The sequence below is a fragment of the Manis pentadactyla genome, chromosome 8, assembly GCF_030020395.1.
Source record: "Manis pentadactyla isolate mManPen7 chromosome 8, mManPen7.hap1, whole genome shotgun sequence".
NCBI classification, from domain to species: domain Eukaryota; kingdom Metazoa; phylum Chordata; class Mammalia; order Pholidota; family Manidae; genus Manis; species Manis pentadactyla.
In genome coordinates, this window is record NC_080026.1 from 44,189,796 (window position 1) to 44,208,265 (window position 18,470).

At 39.4% G+C, this 18,470-nt stretch overlaps 1 protein-coding gene across 4 annotated transcripts in view; it reads left to right on the forward strand.

Annotated features, from left to right (window-relative positions):
- EPB41L5 (erythrocyte membrane protein band 4.1 like 5) overlaps positions 1-18,470 on the forward strand; it is a 177,267-nt gene that overhangs the window by 110,601 nt on the left and 48,196 nt on the right. For all 4 annotated transcript variants that reach the window (XM_036886554.2, XM_036886555.2, XM_036886553.2 and 1 more), the window contains exons 17-18: positions 12,608-12,753; positions 15,966-16,063. In XM_036886554.2, coding sequence (XP_036742449.2) covers positions 12,608-12,753; positions 15,966-16,063 — 244 coding nt within the window. The remainder of the gene's footprint in view (positions 1-12,607; positions 12,754-15,965; positions 16,064-18,470) is intronic.

The window sequence follows — 18,470 nt, forward strand, 5'->3', positions numbered from 1 at the left end:
AAACTGAAGGAACAAAACAGCAGAAGACTCACAGACTCCAAGAAGGGACTAGCAGATACCAAAAGGAAAGAGTGTGGGAGGGTGGTGGGGAGGGAGGGACAAGGGGATTGGAGGGTATTATGTTTATTAGTACACATGGTATGGGGGATCACGCAAAAGACAGTGTAGCACAGAGAAGGCAAATAGTGAATCTGGCATCTTACTACACTGATGGACAGTGACTGCAATGGGGTGTGGGTAGGGACTTGATAATATGTGTAAATGTAGTTTTACATTGTTTTTCCATGAAACATTGTTTTTTCATGAGAGTGTATACTAATGATACCTTAATTTTTAAAAAAAGGCTTACTGCCATCCTTTTTCTTTTCTCCCCAGCACTAAATGTACTGTTTTGAAAAGCTCCCTAGTGAACATCTGAGATATGAGGATTTTCATCATGCATAAATGATAGAGTCCATGATGGGTACATATCAAAATTAGTAACTCAGTGATTCAGTGACTAGTTGTTGAGTACCTACTGTGTGCCAACACTGACATACATTCTGGAAATAAAATAGTGACTAAGATTTAAGTCTGTACTCTGATGACGCAAACATTCTAGTTAAGGAGGCTGATAATAAATAAACACATATCAATGTCGTGATTTCAAATAGTCATAGATGCTATGAAGAAAATAAGGTAATGTCACAGTAAGTGACTGCACAGTGAAGAGATTCTTCTGTTGAGGTAGTGGCATAAGGAGCCAGCCTTTCAGACATGCTGTAGTTTAGGCAGAAATAACACCTAATACAGAGGTCTTTGAGTTCATTTTTCAGGTGTAGAAAAAAGCCAGTGTGGGTGGAGACTGAGGAAGAAGATTTTGTGATAAGAGTTCTAAGAGTGCTGGTCACTAGGCAGGGCCCAGTCACAGAGGGCCTTGTATGTCAGGGGAAAAAATTTCGATTTTATTCTAAGTGCACTTCTGGATTTTAGGTGAGGAAGGATTGTGTTCAGATGCACTCTTTTTATTTTATTTTAATTTTGTTATCATTAATCTACAATTACATGGAGAACATTATGTTTACTAGACTCCCCACTTCACCAAGTCCCCCACCACATACCCCACTTCAGTCACTGTCCATCAGCACAAGATGCCGTAGAATCACTACTTGTCTTCACTGTTGCACAGCCCTCCCCATGCCCCCATAGACATTATATATGATAATCGTAATGCCCCCTTTCCTTTTCCCCGCCCTTATCCCTCCCTTCCCATCCATCCTCCCCAGTCCTTTTCCCTTTAGTAACTGTTAGTTCATTCTGGGGTTCTGTGATTCTGCTGCTGTTTTGTTCCCTCAGTTTTTCCTTTGTTCTTATACTCCACATATGAGTGAAATCATCTGGTACTTGTCTCTCTCCGCATGGCTTATTCCACTGAGCATAATACCCTCTAGCTCCATCCATGTTGTTGCAAATGGTAGGATTTGCTTTCTTCTTATGGCTGAATAATATTCCATTGTGTATATGTACCACCACTTCTTTATCCATTCATCTACTGATGGACATTTAGGTTGCTTCCATTTCTTGGCTATTGTAAATAGTGCTGTGATAAACAGGGGTGCATCTCTCTTTTTCAAACTGGGCTGCTGCATTCGTAGGGTAAATTCCCAGAAGTGGAATTCCTGGGTCAAATGGTATTTCTATTTTGAGCTTTATGAGGCTCCTCCATACTGCTTTCCACAATGGTTGAACTAATTTACATCCCCACCAGCAGTGTACGAGGGTTCCCCTTTTTTCCACAACCTCGCCAACATTTGTTGTTGTTTGTCTTTTGGATGGTGGCGATCCTTACTGGTGTGAGGTGATATCTCATTGTGGTTTTAATTTGCATTTTTCTGATAACTAGCAATGTGGAGCATCTTTTCATGTGTCTGTTGGCCATCTGAATTTCTTTGGAGAACTGTCTATTCAGCTCCTCTGCCCATTTTTTAATTGGATTATTTGCTTTTTCTTTGTTGAAGTGCATGAGCTCTTTATATATTTTGGATGTTAACCGTTTATCGGATCTGTCATTTACAAATATATTCTCCCATACTGTAGGGTACCTTTTTGTTCTATCGATGGTGTCCTTTGCTGTATAGAAGCTTTTCAGCTTGATATAGTCCCACTTGTTCATTTTTGCCTTTGTTTCCCTTGCCCGGGGAAATATGTTCATGAAGAAGTCACTCATATTGATGTCCAAGTTATTGTGCCTGTGTTTTTTTCTAAGAGTTTTATGGTTTCATGACTTACATTCAGGTCTTTGATCCATTTCGAATTCACTTTTGTGTATGCAGTTAGACAGTGATCCAGTTTCATTCTCTTACATGTAGCTGTCCAGTTTTGCCAGCACCATCTGTTGAAGAGACTCTCATTTCCCCATTGTATGTCCATGGCTCTTTTATCATATATTAATTGACCATATATCTTTGGGTTAATATCTCGAGTCTCTATTCTGTTCCACTGGTCTGTGACTCTGTTCCTGTGCCAGTACCAAATTTTCTTGATTACTGTGGCTTTGTAGTAGAGCTTGAAGTTGGGGAGTGAGATTCCCCCCCTCCCCCCACTTTATTCTTCCTTCTCAGGATTGTCTTGGCTATTTGGGGTCTTTGGTGTTTCCATATGAATTTTTGAATTATTTGTTCCAGTTCATTGAAGAATGTTGCTGGTAGTTTCATAGGGATCGCATCAAATCTGTATATTGCTTTGGGCAGGATGGCCATTTTGACGATATTAATTCTTCCTAGCCATGAGCATGGGATGAGTTTCCATCTGTTAGTGTCCCCTTTAATTTCTCTTAAGAGTGACTTGTAGTTTTCAGAGTATAACTCTTTCACTTCTTTGGTTAGGTTTATTCCTAGGTATTTCATTTTTTTTGATGTAATTGTCAATGGAATTGTTTTCCTGATTTCTCTTTCTGTTGGCTCATTGTTAGTATATAGGAAAGCCACAGATTTCTGTGTGTTGATTTTGTATCCTGCAACTTTGCTGTATTCCGATATCAGTTCTAGTAGTTTTGGGGTGGAGTCTTTAGGGTTTTTTATGTACAGTATCATGTCATCTGCAAATAGTGACAGTTTAACTTCTTCTTTACCAATCTGGATTCCTTGTATTTCTTTGTTTTGTCTGATTGCCGTGGCTAGGACCTCCAGTACTATGTTAAATAACAGTGGAGAGAGTGGGCATCCCTGTCTAGTTCCCGATCTCAGAGGAAATGCTTTCAGCTTCTTGCTGTTCAATATAATGTTGGCTGTGGGTTTATCATACATGGCCTTTATTATGTTGAGGTACTTGCCCTCTATTCCCATTTTGCTGAGAGTTTTTATCATGAATGGATGTTGAACTTTGTCAAATGCTTTTTCAGCATCTATGGAGATGATCATGTGGTTTTTGTCTTTCTTTTTGTTGATGTGGTGGATGATGTTGATGGACTTTCGAATGTACCATCCTTGCATCCCTGGGATGAATCCCACTTGGTCATGGTGTATGATCCTTTTGATGTATTTTTGAATTCGGTTTGCTAATATTTTGTTGAGTATTTTTGCATCTACGTTCATCAGGAATATTGGTCTGTAGTTTTCTTTTTTGGTGGGGTCTTTGCCTGGTTTTGGTATTAGGGTGATGTTAGCTTCTTAGAATGAGTTTGGGAGTATCCCCTCCTCCTCTATTTTTTGGAAAACTTTAAGGAGAATGGGTATTATGTATTCCCTGTATGTCTGATAAAATTCCGAGGTAAATCCATCTGGCCCGGGGGTTTTGTTCTTTGGTAGTTTTTTGATTACCGCTTCAATTTCGTTGCTGGTAATTGGTCTGTTTAGATATTTCTGTTTCTTTCTGGGTCAGTCTTGGAAGGTTGTATTTTTCTAGGAAGTTGTCCATTTCTCCTAGGTTTCCCAGCTTGTTAGCATATAGGTTTTCATAGTATTCTCTAATAATTCTTTGCATTTCTGTGGGGTCCATCTTGATTTTTCCTTTCTCGTTTCTGATACTGTTGATTTGTGTTGACTCTCTTTTCTTCTTAATAAGTCTGGCTAGAGGCTTATCTATTTTGTTTATTTTCTCGAAGAACCAGCTGTTGGTTTCATTGATTTTTGCTATTGTTTTATTCTTCTCAATTTTATTTATTTCTTCTCTGATCTTTATTATGTCCCTCCTTCTGCTGACCTTAGGCCTCATCTGTTCTTCTTTTTCCAATTTCGATAATTGTGACATTAGACCATTCATTTGGGATTGCTCTTCCTTTTTTAAATATGCCTGTATTGCTATATACTTTCCTCTTAAGACTGCTTTTGCTGTGTCCCACAGAAGTTGGGGCTTAGTGTTGTTGTTGTCATTTGTTTCCATATATTGCTGGATCTCCATTTTGATTTGGTCATTGATCCATTGATTATTTAGGAGCGTGTTGTTAAGCCTCCATGTGTTTGTGAGCCTCTTTGCTTTCTTTGTACAGTTTATTTCTAGTTTTATGCCTTTGTGGTCTGAAAAGTTGGTTGGTAGGATTTCAATCTTTTGGAATTTTCTGAGGCTCTTTTTGTGGCCTAGTATGTGGTCTATTCTGGAGAATGTTCCATGTGCACTTGAGAAGAATGTATATCCTGTTGCTTTTGGATGTAGAGTTCTATAGATGTCTATTAGGTCCATCTGCTCTACTGTGTTGTTCAGTGCTTCCGTGTCCTTACTTATTTTCTGCCCGGTGGATCTGTCCTTTGGGGTGAGTGGTGTATTGAATTATCCTAGAATGAATGCATTTCAGTCTATATCCCCCTTTAGTTCTGTTAGTATTTGTTTCACATATGCTGGTGCTCCTGTGTTGGGAGCATATATATTTAGAATGTTTATATCCTCTTGTTTGACTGAGCCCTTTATCATTATGTAGTGTCCTTCTTTATCTCTTGTTACTTTCTTTGTTTTGAAGTCTATTTTGTCTGATATTAGTACTGCAACCCCTGCTTTCTTCTCACTGTTGTTTGCTTGAAATATGTTTTTCCATCCCTTGACTTTTAGTCTGTACATGTCTTTGGGTTTGAGGTGAGTTTCTTGTAAGCAGCATATAGATGGGTCTTGCTTTTTTATCCATTCTGTTACTCTATGTCTTTTGATTGGTGCATTCAGCCCATTAACATTTAGGGTGACTATTGAAAGATATGTACTTATTGCCATTGTAGGCTTTACATTCGTGGTTACCAGAGGTTCAAGGTTAGCCTCTTTAGTATCTTAGTGCCTAACTTAGCTCGCTTATTGAGCTGTTATATACACTATCTGGAGATTCTTTTCTTCTCTCCCTTCTTGTTCCTCCTCCTCGATTCTTCATATGTTGGGTGTTTTGTGCTGTTCTCTTTCTAGGAGTGCTCCCATCTAGAGCAGTCCCTGTAAGATGTTCTGTAGAGGTGGTTTGTGGAAAGCAAATTCCCTCAGCTTTTGTTTGTCTGGGAATTGTTTAATCCCACCATCATATTTGAATGATAGTCGTGCTGGATACAGTATCCTTGGTTCAAGGCCCTTCTGTTTCATTGAATTAAATATATCATGCCATTCTCTTCTGGCCTGTAGGGTTTCTGTTGAGAAATCTGATGTTAGCCTGATGGGTTTCCCTTTATAGGTGACCTTTTTCTCTCTAGCTGCCTTTAACACTCTTTCCTTGTCCTTGATCTTTGCCATTTTAGTTATTATGTGTCTTGGTGTTGTCCTCCTTGGATCCTTTCTGTTGGGGTTCTGTGTATTTCCGTGGTCTGTTCGATTATTTCCTCCCCCAGTTTGGGGACGTTTTCAGCAATTATTTCTTCTAAGATACTTTCCATCTCTTTTCCTCTCTCTTCTTCTTCTGGGACCCCTATAATACGGATATTGTTCCTTTTGGATTGGTCACACAGTTCTCTTAATATTGTTTCATTCCTGGAGATCCTTTTGTCTCTCTCTATGTCAGCTTCTATGCATTCCTGTTCTCTGATTTCAATTCCATCAATGGCCTCTTGCATCGTATCCATTCTGCTTATAAACCCTTCCAGAGTGTGTTTCATTTCTGTAATCTCCTTTCTGGCATCTGTGATCTCCCTCCGGACTTCATCCCATTTCTCTTGCGTATTTCTCTGCATCTCTGTCAGCATGTTTATGATTCTTATTTTGAATTCTTTGTCAGGAAGACTGGTTAGGTCTGTCTCCTTCTCTGGTGTTGTCTCTGTGATCTTTGTCTGCCTGTACCTTTGCCTTTTCATGGTGATAGGAATAGTTTGCAGAGCTGGGACGAGTGACGGCTGGAAGGACTTCCTTTCTTGTTGGTTTGTGGCCCTCCTCTCCTGGGAGAACAGCGACCTCTAGTGGCTTGTGCTGCGCAGCTGCGCGCAGACAGGGTTTCTGCTTCCTGCCCGACTGCTATGGAGTTAATCTCCGCTGTTGCTGTGGGCGTGGCCTGGCTCGGGCAGCTACTCCAAAATGGTGGAGTCGCGTTGGAGCGGGAGCTGCTGGGAGGCTATTTGTCTCCGTAAGGGGCCTCCCTGCTCCCTGCAGCCCAGGGGTTAGGGTGCCCAGAGGTCCCTGCATTCCCTACCTCTGGATTAAGTGTCCCGCCCTGCCCCTTTAAGACTTCCAAAAAGCACCCGCCAAAACAAAACAATGACCACCAAAAAAAAAAAAAAAAAAAAAATTTTTTTTTAATTAAAAAAAAAGGTGGCCGCTCGTTTTTCTTTATTCTCCGATGTCAGCCTCAGGCCTCTTCTCACCGGTCTTGCAGCCCTGTTTCCCTAGTATTGGGGCCCCTATCCCTTTAAGACTTCCAAAAAGCGCTTGCCAAAACAAAACAGAAAAAAAAAAAATGGGCGCTCACTTTTCTGGTGTCCTCCTTCGCCAGGTCACCAGTGCCCACTCACTGTTCTTGCTGCCCTGTTTCCCTAGTATTGGGGTTCCTATCCCTTTAAGACTTCCAAAAAGTGCTCGCCAAAACAAAGCAGCAAAAATAAAAAATTGGTCGCGCGCTTTTCTTACGTCCTCTGGCGCCCGGCCTCCGGTGCCCACTCACTGTTCTTGCTGCCCTGTTTTCCTAGTATCCAGGGCCCCCTGGGCACGTACTGTGTCTGGGCCCGGATGGCTGGGGCTGGGTGTTCGGCAGCCCTGGGCTCCGTCTCCCTCCCGCTCTGCCTGCTCTTCTCCCGCCGGGAGCTGGGGGGAGGGGCGCTCGGCTCCCGCGGGGCCGGGGCTTGTATCTTACCCCCTTCGCGAGGCGCTGGGTTCTCTCAGGTGCGGATGTGGTCTGGATATTGTCCTGTGTCCTCTGGTCTTTATTCTAGGAAGGGTTGTCTTTGTTATATTTTCATAGATATATGTGGTTTTGGGAGGAGATTTCCGCTGCTCTACTCACGCCGCCATCTTCCGCCCCTCCCCCTAGTTTATTAATTTTGACTTTAGACTATTCATTTGAGATTGTTCCTCTTTCTTAAGGTAAGTCTGTTTTGCAGTATACTGTACTCTTAGAATGGCCTTTGCTGTGTCCCACAGAGTTTGGAGTGTTGAGTTGTTTTCATATATTGCTCAATCTCTGTTTTTATTTGCTTATTGATCCATTGATTATTTAGGAGCATGTTAAGCCTCCATGTGTTTGTGGACTTGTTTTCTTTGCATAATTATTTCTAGTTTCATACCTTTGTGGTCTGAGATGGTGATTAATACAATTTCAATCTTTCTGAATTTGCTGAGGCTCTTTTTGTGGCATAGTATGTGATCTATTCTTGAAAATGTTCCATGTGCACTTTGGAAGAATGTGTATCATTCTGCTTTTGTGTGGTGTGTTTTGTAGATGTCTGTTAGGTCCATCTGTTCTAATGTGTTGTTCAGTGCCTTTGTGTCCTTGCTTATTTTCTGTCTGGTGGATCTGTCCTTTGGAGTGAGTGGTGTGTTGAAGTCTCCTAATGTTGAATGCATTGCATTCTATTTCCCCCTTTATTTCTGATAGGATTTGTTTCACATATTCAGGTAGATATCTATAATTTTTATATCCTCCTCCTTTGTCTCTTTTTACTTTCTTTGTTTTGAAATCTGTTTTGTCTGATACAAGTACTGCAACTCCTGCTCTTTTCTCCCTATGATTTGCACAAAGTATCTTTTTCCATCCCTTCACTTTAGTGTGTGTATGTCTTTGGGTCTGAAATACGTCTCTTGTAGGTCTTGTTTTTTAATCCATTGTGTAGTTCTCTTTTTATGGGTGCATTTAGTCCATCTTCATTTACGGTGCTTATCGATAGATATGTACCTAGTGCCAATGCAGGCTTTAGATTCATGGTTACCAAAGGTTCAAAGGCAGCTTCTTTGCTATACAACAGTCCAACTTTACTCGCTTATTACACTATTTCAAACATAATCTAAAGGGTTTTATTTCTCCCTTTTTTTCTTCATTCTTTGCTCTATATACATTAGGTGTCATATTCTGTACTCTGTGTGTATGCCTTGACTGACTTTGTGGGTAGTTTATTTAATTTTGCATTTGCTTATTAGTTTATTGGTCTGCTTTCTGTGATTTTATTTTCTCTGATGACAGCTATTTAGCCTTAGGAGCACTTCCATCTATAGCAGTCCCTCCAAAATACACTGTAGAGACAGTTTTGGGGAAGCAAATTCCCTCAATTTTTGCTTATCTGGAAATTGTTTGATACCTGCTTCAATTTTAAATAATATTGCTGCGTAGAGTATTCTTGGTTTGAGGCCCTTCTCTTTCATTGCATTAAAAGTATCATGCCACTCCTTTCTGGCCTGTAAGTTTTCTGCTGAGAAGTCTGATGATATACTGATGGGTTTTCCTTTGTATGTGATATTTTTTCTCTCTCTGGCTACTTTTAATACTCTGTCCTTGTCCTTGACTTTTGCCCTTTTAGCTATTATATTTCTTGGTGTTGTCTCACTTTGGTCCCTTGTGTTGGGAGATCTATGCACTTCCGTGGCCTGAGAGACTATTTCTTTCCTCAGATTGGGAAGTTTTCAGCAATTATTTCCTCAAAGAGAGTTTCTATCCATTTTTCTCTCTCTTTTTCTTCTGGTGCCTGTATAATACTATTATTGTTCCATTTGGACTGGTTGCACAGTTCTGTTATTATTCTTACATTCCTAGAGATCCTTTTTTCTCCCTGTGCCTCAGCTTCTTTGTATTCCTGTTCTCTAATTTCTATTTCATTTACCATCTCCTCCACCTCATCTAACCTGCTTTTAAATCCCCCCATTATATGTTTTATTTCATATACTGTATTTTTCAAAGTTTCAATCTTTTGAAGTCCTACCTGAGATCTTGAGTATTTTTCTGTAGGTCCATGAGCAAGTTTATGATTTTTATTTTAAAATCTTTATCAGGATGATTGGTGATTACAGTTTCATGTAGCCTTCTTTCTGGTGTTTGAGGGATTGTGGTTTGTAGAAGATTCTTTTGCTGTTTCATATTTCTAATGTTTACTATGTAATAACAACTTTGTGTAGGCGGCTCTCTCTGGTGTCCAGAAGCTCTACTCTCTGGACCTGTCCAGATCCTGGAGCAATGACGGAGGTCGCAGCTGGGCGTCGCTGGTGCCTGCTCAGAGGAAAGAGTTCTTTCCTGCTTCCTCGCTCAAGTGCCTGCCTCTCCTTCCAGAGCCAGTGGGTTGAAGGCACAGGGAGGAGCCTCTATGCTATGCCCCTGTAACTGCCACAGGTGGGGCTGTCCTCTGACCAGTCTAGCACCGTGGTGTGGCCAGTAGGTTTGTGAACTGATGCCAGCTGGGATGAAGCAGCGGCAGGCTGCATATCATGGTGGGGGGGCCTCGGCACTGTGTTGCCAAGCCAGGGAGATGGAGGATCTGAAGCTCCTGAAAGTTCCCAACCTGCTGGACTGAGTGTGCTGGGGTGATTTTGTTCACCTGTCTTTTCTCCTGAGTAGTAAGTTCTTTGTAATCCTTTCCCCTTTAGCAGCCCTCTCACTGTTGGGAAGTCTTTCAAAGTGCCCGTCTTTCTTTTTTCCCAGAGTGGCCAGTTGTGGGTACCTGTTCTCCACAAGTGGCTGGAATCTCAGTTTCTGCAAGTATTCTGCGTGTCTTAGCTTTCCAACCCCACTAGTCTCTAGAGCACCATGTAATGTGGATTCATGCTTCCAGATCAGATCTCCAGGGGTGGGTGTTTAACAGTCATGGGTTTCTACTCCCTCCCCATTGTGTTTCTCTTTCTCTCATCTATGAGCTGAGGTGAGGGAGGGCTTGCTTTCAAGGTGATCTTGGCTTTTCTACTTTACCTTTTTCTTTGAGGTCTTCTCTTTACCTGAAGATATAGGCAGTCTGTTGCAGTCCTCTTTCGGGTTACTCTTTCATGATTAATTGTATTTGCTGTATTTTTGTGTTATATTTGGTTTTATGAGGAGGTTTTTGCCTCAGTTGTTATGCCATGTTTTTCCTCCTATATCATTAGTTTTAAGCAGCATCATTATCATGTGCTTTGGTATGTTTTATATTTCTTGGGTTTAGAGATTTTGAGATTCTTGGATCTTTGGATTTATAGTTTTCATCAAATTTTGGAAAACTTCAGCCATTATTCCATTAAATACTTGTTCTGTTCTACCCCCACTTTGGGACTCCAGTTATCCATACATAGGCTGCTTGAGATTGTCACATAGCTAACTGATAGTCTTTTCATTTTGTGAGATTCTTTCGTCTCTGTGTGTTTTATTTTGTATAGTTTCTATTGCTATGCCTTCAAGTTCAGTATCTTTACCAATTTCTGGTTTGCTGTCAATCCCATCTGATACATTTTTCATCTCAGATATGGTAGTTTTCATCTCTAGAAGTTTGATTTGGGTCTTTTTTTCAGGAAGAGTACGAGGTCCGTATCATTTAAATCTTTCTCGGGAGTTGTATTAATAATTTTACTCTGGACAAGGTTCCTTTGGCATTTCATGTTTGTATATGGCGCCCTCTAGTGTCCAGAAGCTCTATTCTGGAGCTGCTCAGCCCCTGAAGCAATGTCGGGGGTCGCAGGGGAGCGGTACTGGTGCCTGGGGGGAGGAAAGAGCTGTTCCCTGCCTCCCGGCTGCTGTGCCTGTCTCCACTGCCTAAGCCAGTGGGCGCCAGTAGGCTGAGCACACAGATATAAGCTTTTGTCCCAGAGCAGCCGGATATGGATCCCTGCTTTCCACAGGCAACTGGAATCCCAGTCTCCCCAGGAACTCTGCCTGTATTAACTTAGTCATGCGAGTCTCATGAAAGCACCATGAAATGTAGGTTTGTGCTCCCAGCGCAGATCTCCAGAGCTAGGTATTCAGCAGTCCCAAGCCTTCCACTCCCTCCCTGCTCAGTTTCTCTTCCTCCCCTCGGTGAGCTGGGGTTGGGGAGGGGCTCGGGTCCCTCGGAGCCTCAGCTCTGGTACCTAACCCCGTTCGGTGAGGTCTGCTCTTTTCTCCAGGTGTGTGCAGTCTGATGCCGTCCTCTTTCTTGTTGCTCTCTCAGGATTAGTTGCGCCAATTAAATTTTCTAATTGTATCCAGTTTTAGGAGGAAGCCTCTGTCTCTCCTCTCACACTGCCATCTTTTATCCAATCTCCTGATTTGGGTCTTTTTTATATCTTCCATATCTCTGCTTAACTTTTCTACATATGGAGTAGTTATAATAACTATTCTAATGTCTTTCTTGCTAATTATAACATCAGTTTCTATTAACTGATTACTCTCTTTAGTATGGAATTTCCTTTTTGCCTCTTTGCATTCCTGGTAATCTTTGAGTAGATGCCTCACATTGTGAAATTTACTTTGTTGGATGCTTATTCCTCTAAATCCTCTTGAATTTTGTTTTGGGACACAGTTATATTACTTGGAAACAGTTTGATATTTTCAGATATTTTATCATATGTTAGGTGGGTACATTGCCATTCTCAGTCTGCTTTAATTATTCTCCACTACTAAGGCAAGACCTTTCTGAATATTCAATGCCCTGTGAATTACATGTTTTCATAGTCTGTCTGGGGAAACAGGCACTGTGGCCCGGTGTGAGTGCTGCTAGTTCTTCCCCCAGCCAGATGGAAGGAAATCTTTTTGGTTGATTCTTTCCACACCTCAGGGAATTTGCTCACACACATTCTCTGATTAGTATTTGCCTGACCACTTGGGGTGGCCCTCTGTGGACTCCAACATTCTCTCCTTGAAGTGGTGCCTCTCTTGTTTGATAACTGTGCCCTATGACCTCTAGTGGCCTTGGTCTCCCTGGCCTCTCAGTCTCATCTTCTCAACTGAGGGAGCTCTCTATGCGCTTCCTCATTTCCCCCTCTTTGTGCCATGGCATGGAATTTCTGTCAAAGCAGCATATGCCTCACCTCATTTGCTACCCAAATGTCAGAATCACTGTCCTTTGTTGTCCAATGTCTGATGTCTTGAAAATAGTTTCTTTTCCCCCCTTAAATTATTTAAAGAGGAAAATAAATCCAGTCCCTTTTACTCCCTCTTGGCCTGAAGAGAAGACTGCCCAAAGGGTTTTGAAAGATGAATAAGCCATTTGGGATACAAACTCTTACATGGATTCTTTTTTCCAACAAAGATTTTTGCTAGTATTTTAAATTATTTTCATAATAAATTTCTTGATCTAAGTAACTTCTGTTACCTCTTCAGCTTGCCTCTGAATATTGATTTGCTAGATAGTCCAAACTTACTGGCAACAACCATTGACGTTACTGGGGCATCTGACACTATGGAAAGATCCCAAGCACCAGCCACCAGGCAAACTGGATTAGAAGGACCTGAAGCTGAATACGGAAGTAAGTAACTGTTCTGAACAACATTGATGACACCTTTTTATTTTTTACCTCCCTTAGAAATGAACTATTATTTAAATCCATTGCTTGAAGAAAATCTTATTCCAATATTTGAATTTAAAAATTTATTGTAGAATAGTTATGCTTTCTTACCATTTTTGGCTTAATGATCCACTGAAATATCTACCATGACGTAGTTGAGACCATGTAAACATTTGTTTCATTTATAAGTCATTAAACATTTATTAATTTTCAAACTTTCTTTTTACTTGGTTTATTGAGTGAAACTTAAGAGAAAAAAGTTCCTTTAAAGATTTTCTAGGGCACAGGATGTAATGTTTGGACATTCCATTAGCTCTGTCTTGCTTGAGGGTTTCAGCCCCAGGCAAGTTTACTATGATTTCAGGAGTTTGAGAAATGACAACAGAATGTTCTTCAGGTAAAAGGGTTTATACCTGGCTTTATTCTCACAGCAGTAGGTTGAGCACTAGCAACGTGTCTGCATTCAGCAGTCTGCAGGTTGGTAATCCATCTCTGTCTCTGCTTCCATCCAGAGCACTGGGTGGAGCTCTTTATATCTCAGTTAATAATAGCTTATTGCCTACGGTGTGGAAGCATTAGCCTAGCAGCACGCCAATTACATCAACTAGTTTAGTGTCAGGTGAGGATCCTTGCCATAGGAACTTCCATTTTCCCCAGAAGCTCCTAGGAAGTATTTTGTTATTAATATTTGTTGTTGGGACTGTTTTTGCTCAGATGCACAGAACTAAATAATCCAGAAAGAATACTGTTTTCCTTAACTTTTTTAAAAAAGAGGAAACATTAAATTGTACATTGAAAATGTCTATGTATTTGTGAGTTTGGTTTGATTTTAAAGCGTAAACTGTCCTTAAACAATTACTAACTTCCTGTTGAATCTCATTGTAAAGTTTGTTCATTTAAAAGCAGCTTGTGTATGTGGCCTTGCCAATTTTGATTTGTATTGTTAAAATTAGACATCTTTAAACAGTTCATAGGAAATTGCTAGTGAATATGCTGTTGTCTGTGAAGAGTGAAGAATACGCCAATAGCATGTAATAATTTAGAAATGGGAGGTGGGAATGAAAATTTACATAGTGCTCATGGTTCAAATACTACTAGTAATTGTCATTAAATATATGTTGTTCTTTTGTTTTTTAAGTAACCACTAAAATACACAAGTAAGCAAACGTTCTGACATATCATGGCTATGTTTTTACTTGCCATCTATTATGTTTAACTTGTACTTGAAATCTGAGGTCAGGAAACAAAAATCAACTGACTTATTACATTGGTGGTTTCAGAATAATCTTCTAATCTGATCATTTAAAGGTAATAGTCAGTTATTAGATTAAGAAAACATCCTCTATTACTATTTCTCATGTACTTTCTTTGCAATAATTTCTTTTCATTAGTTTCCAGTTTTTACAGCCCTGGCCTGGACTCTGCCTCTTGCTAGAAATTATTTTTTGTCACTTTAAAAATGTGAGATATAACAAACCAAAGCCATCAGGACTTGGATTTAGTCAGAAGCAGGACTAGCTTAATATGGAATATTTCCAGAGTTAAAATAATAATCTCCTATATACAGATGGCAGCATTGGTTTTATTTACATTCTATTTAATGTCCATTATATGAATTCAAAAGTTCTTTTTAGATTCCTTCAGTGCTACAAAAGTGTTGTTTTAGCAAACAACATTAATTTAGTACTTAGTTTCTGGGAAGTTGTATTGGTTTGGGGGAACATGGTAGAATGAACTAGGAATGCCTAGAAAAGATCAAATGAGATACAATAACTCTTTAAATATTTGAAAACCTAGTATATCAAAGAATTTTTTTATGGTGCTTTACTGGTGAATCTTGGATCAGCAATTTGAAAGTACAGGGAAGCAGACCTGGAACTACTACTATAGGGAAGACTTTTTAAATGTTTCTGCCATGTATCACAAATAGATACCTTACAGTGAGTAAGCCCCTCCTTACGAAGTATTTAAACAGAATCAGGGCCATAGGAACCTTCACTTTATCCACAAGCTTTATTTCAACCAAAAAAAACCCAAAATCCAACAGTATTAATTTATCAGCATAAGCTAAAGCATTTGTGATCTCAACAGTAGTATCGTGTTAAAATTTAGTATCAAATAATTTGAGGCATAAGAAAACAGGAGATGGCATTAATACATGAATATAGAAGATCTTGAGAAGATCAGTGTCGAGTTAGTGATTCTCAGCTTTGGTTGTACATTATAATCACCTGGAGAGTCTTAAAAATTACCAGTGCCACAAAATAACTGCCTCCAGAAATCCTTACACCATTGTTCTAAGTCAGCTCTAGGAATATCAGTAATTCTTAAAAGCTCCACATCTCATTCTAATGTATAGCCAAGAGAGAGATCCACTGAGTTAATTAATGGACACTTAGAAGATTCCTTTGACCAGGAAGAAAAGATTTCAGTTTTTCCCTCCCTTTCCTACCTGATTATATAGAAATTACTAGGCATTCAACAGCTTTTTTGTGAAGTGACAGTGTAAAAATTCAAACTCATACCAAGTTAATCCCTGCAAAATAAGATTATTACAGAGTGATAAATTCAAATGGATTTCATTTAAAGCTGAACTGTTTTCAGAGGATTTTACTTACATGCATTTTGCAGCTAGGGGGAACATAATAAAGACCAAATGCTCGTCCTGCTTCACACCTGATGCTACCAGTATCTAATATGTTAAATCTGTGAACAAATGACCATATGTCCTTCATCAGTTGGCTTCACCTAAGTTTGGTTTTAGGCAGTGTATAGTCAGGGCCAAGTAAAGACAATGACAAAGTACTGAGGGTCAGCAGGAGGAACTTGGGTTGTAGATACAGAAGAAAGGATCATGTCGCAGGTGTTCTCTGCCTTTTCTTAGAGTCTTTTGGTTGGTAATCCTTTTAATCACACATGCTACTGAGATCCCAGAGTTCAGTGGCTTTCGAGAGCAGTGCAGATATGGAGCAGTGTTCTTTAGGTTAACTCTTAAATTAATGGGGTTATCTGGTTATAGAAAGAAAATACATTTATTCTCTGGTCATCTGAATTATTACCTTTAATTCATGATAAACCCAATGTTGGGGGGAAAGTCTTAAGTCTGTACCTTCACACAGCTATGACAGGGTGGCAATGTAAGGAGTTGTTTTGCCTTTTTTTTTTTTTTTCAGCATTAAATGATGCTGCAGAGAAGCTCAAACACCTCGAGATGGAAGCCAGTCCATTGCCATCCCCTCATTCCAACATCGATGTTAACATCAACAGCCAGGTATTTATTTTGGTTTTCTCCTTCGTATACCTGTCACATATCTCCACACCTTCCAGAAATCTTTTCTTTCCAAAGCTAATATTTTTTTCTTTTCCTGGGGAATCTGTCTGTCCTGAACTCTTATAAACCTGTTTTCTTATGTAAAAAGGTGAAATTTTTGGATTTTTAGGAGAGGAGGAAGAAATTTGGATAGCAACACTAAGAACTTTAAGGTCATCTCATGACTTTTTTTTAAGCATATAGTCAGGAGTGTTGTGGCTTTTGAACCTTTTATTTTCATTCAGCCCATCTTTGCTCTACTTCTGTTCAGTGGGTCTTGATTTAGTTGAAGAACTTGGTGAAAGCGCTTTGAAATTAGGGGATTTGTTTGAAAGGGAGCTGCTCTGGGGTGTGAACAAGGAAGAGAATAGACCCTCAGGGACTTCAACCTCATCTTTTATGCCTGTCACCACCTTGTCTCCTTGGAGTTTTTTAGGCATGGGGTGGTGGGGGCAAACCAGCTAAGCTAGTTAAACTGCAGTTAATTGTTTGACTGCAACTTTTAAAAATTTACTTATTTCTACACTAAATAACTTAGAAGAATAACTAAAATAAACTGCTGAAATAAAAATAATTGTATTGCTACCAGTTATCTGCACTAAATGGAAAAGTGATTTTTAGGTAATGATCTAGAGATACCCTTTTTCTATCTACATATAGACAACAGATAAGAATCTGTTGAATAAATTTTGTTTTGGTTTGATTTTAAAGAGGAAAAGGAAACAGTTGATTTTCAGTGTTCTTTAATCCCTGGATAATTCTTTCAAAGACCAGGTTGGAGTAGAGTGATTTTCTTCTTTCTTGCATAACCATTATTAAAACTGTCCTTTTGAATCCAAGTATTTTTTTTTTCTTAGAAATGTCTGTAGAAGCTGATTAAATTCCAGCAAGTATTTCATTTTCTTGTCCCCTCAGTATTTTTCAATTATATTGGTCTGTTTGCTTTTACATTGTCAGTTTTTTTACTCTCTGTGAGGTAAGGGAATACAGGTCAGAGACTGAAGGGTTAATTGAAAGCTTTAGATGAGAGTTTTAGATGATTAGCAATTAATTTGACAAACATCTAGTGGAGAACTGGAATGAACCTAAAGAAGAATGAAGCCTGGTGAATCTTGGTGGGAGTATGCAGGCAAGAAGTGGTTGCTGCTCACACTGGGAGAGACTTCACGGAAATCCACTGAGCGGCTACTTGTTTCTTTTGTAAAATCCACTGCACATCTTCATAGAATAAAACTGAGCCTCTGAATCAGAAGATCCATTAAATCAGTCTTGAAGCTTGATGAAAATGAGGAGTGTGGATTAGGACAGGAAAGGGAATACTAGAGTGGGCTAAATAAAGAACAATATGCCATCCTGAACATTTTAAGGTTCATATAGCTAGGAAAAATAATAGCTAATATTTAGTGAGGGCTTACTGAATGGCTGGAAGGAATAACAAAGAATTTAGTGTTGTACTAATAAATAAGGGACACTGACTACCCTTTTTCAGCTAGAGTGTTGTGTAAAAGATGATTAATGTTTTATTTATATGACACATTTTTAATCCAGTAAGATTTTTCTGTCTCTGCCATCACAGTTGATGTTTGCTTAGGGAATGCAAATTAATATTAATATCAGCTTTACTGCCTAAAATAATCTTAGGATGAAAAACTTAACTATAAATAAAATACATTATTCTAAAGCAAAGAATCAGTCATTGGATGATTAACTCTAAGAATTGTGTAACTGAGAAGCTATACTATGGACATAGAATCTTAGGTTCAGTTAACACTACTGACAACAAAGTTGAGTTCAAACTCATGTCTTGAGAAGTCATTTTAGAGGGGTCTCATGCCACATCAGACCTGCATTACCAGCACTGATACAGTCACTTGAGATCCATATCCAGTGTTGATTCAGTTCTACAGACCTGTTTATTTTCTACTTTTTGTCAGATAAAATATCATGTGGAATAAACAGAAAAATAGCAAAGTCTTGGCCCTCAGGAAGCTTAGACCCCTTCTCCTGATTGTTAGGAATTTATTCCAGCAGCAGATTGTGACCACCTATGATTTGGAATAATCTTGGTCATTTTTACCCTTTTCATTTGCTTTGTATCCAGACCTTAAAAAGACATAACCAAAAAATATCTCAAAAACCAAGCTGTACACACTGAATAAAACAAAGCAGAAAGATGAGTTTATTGCAAGGGTTTCAAACTGCAAGCCAGAAAACTCAAGACTACGGAGGCAATGAGTTCCAAGTTACTCACAGACTTTGGGCTTTTATGGGATAAGAGTGGGAGTTACTTGTTTCTTGAAACTGATTGGTTGCTTACTTATTTTCTTTCTTGTTTGGATAAGGGTAACTGAGTCAGGGGAACAAGGAA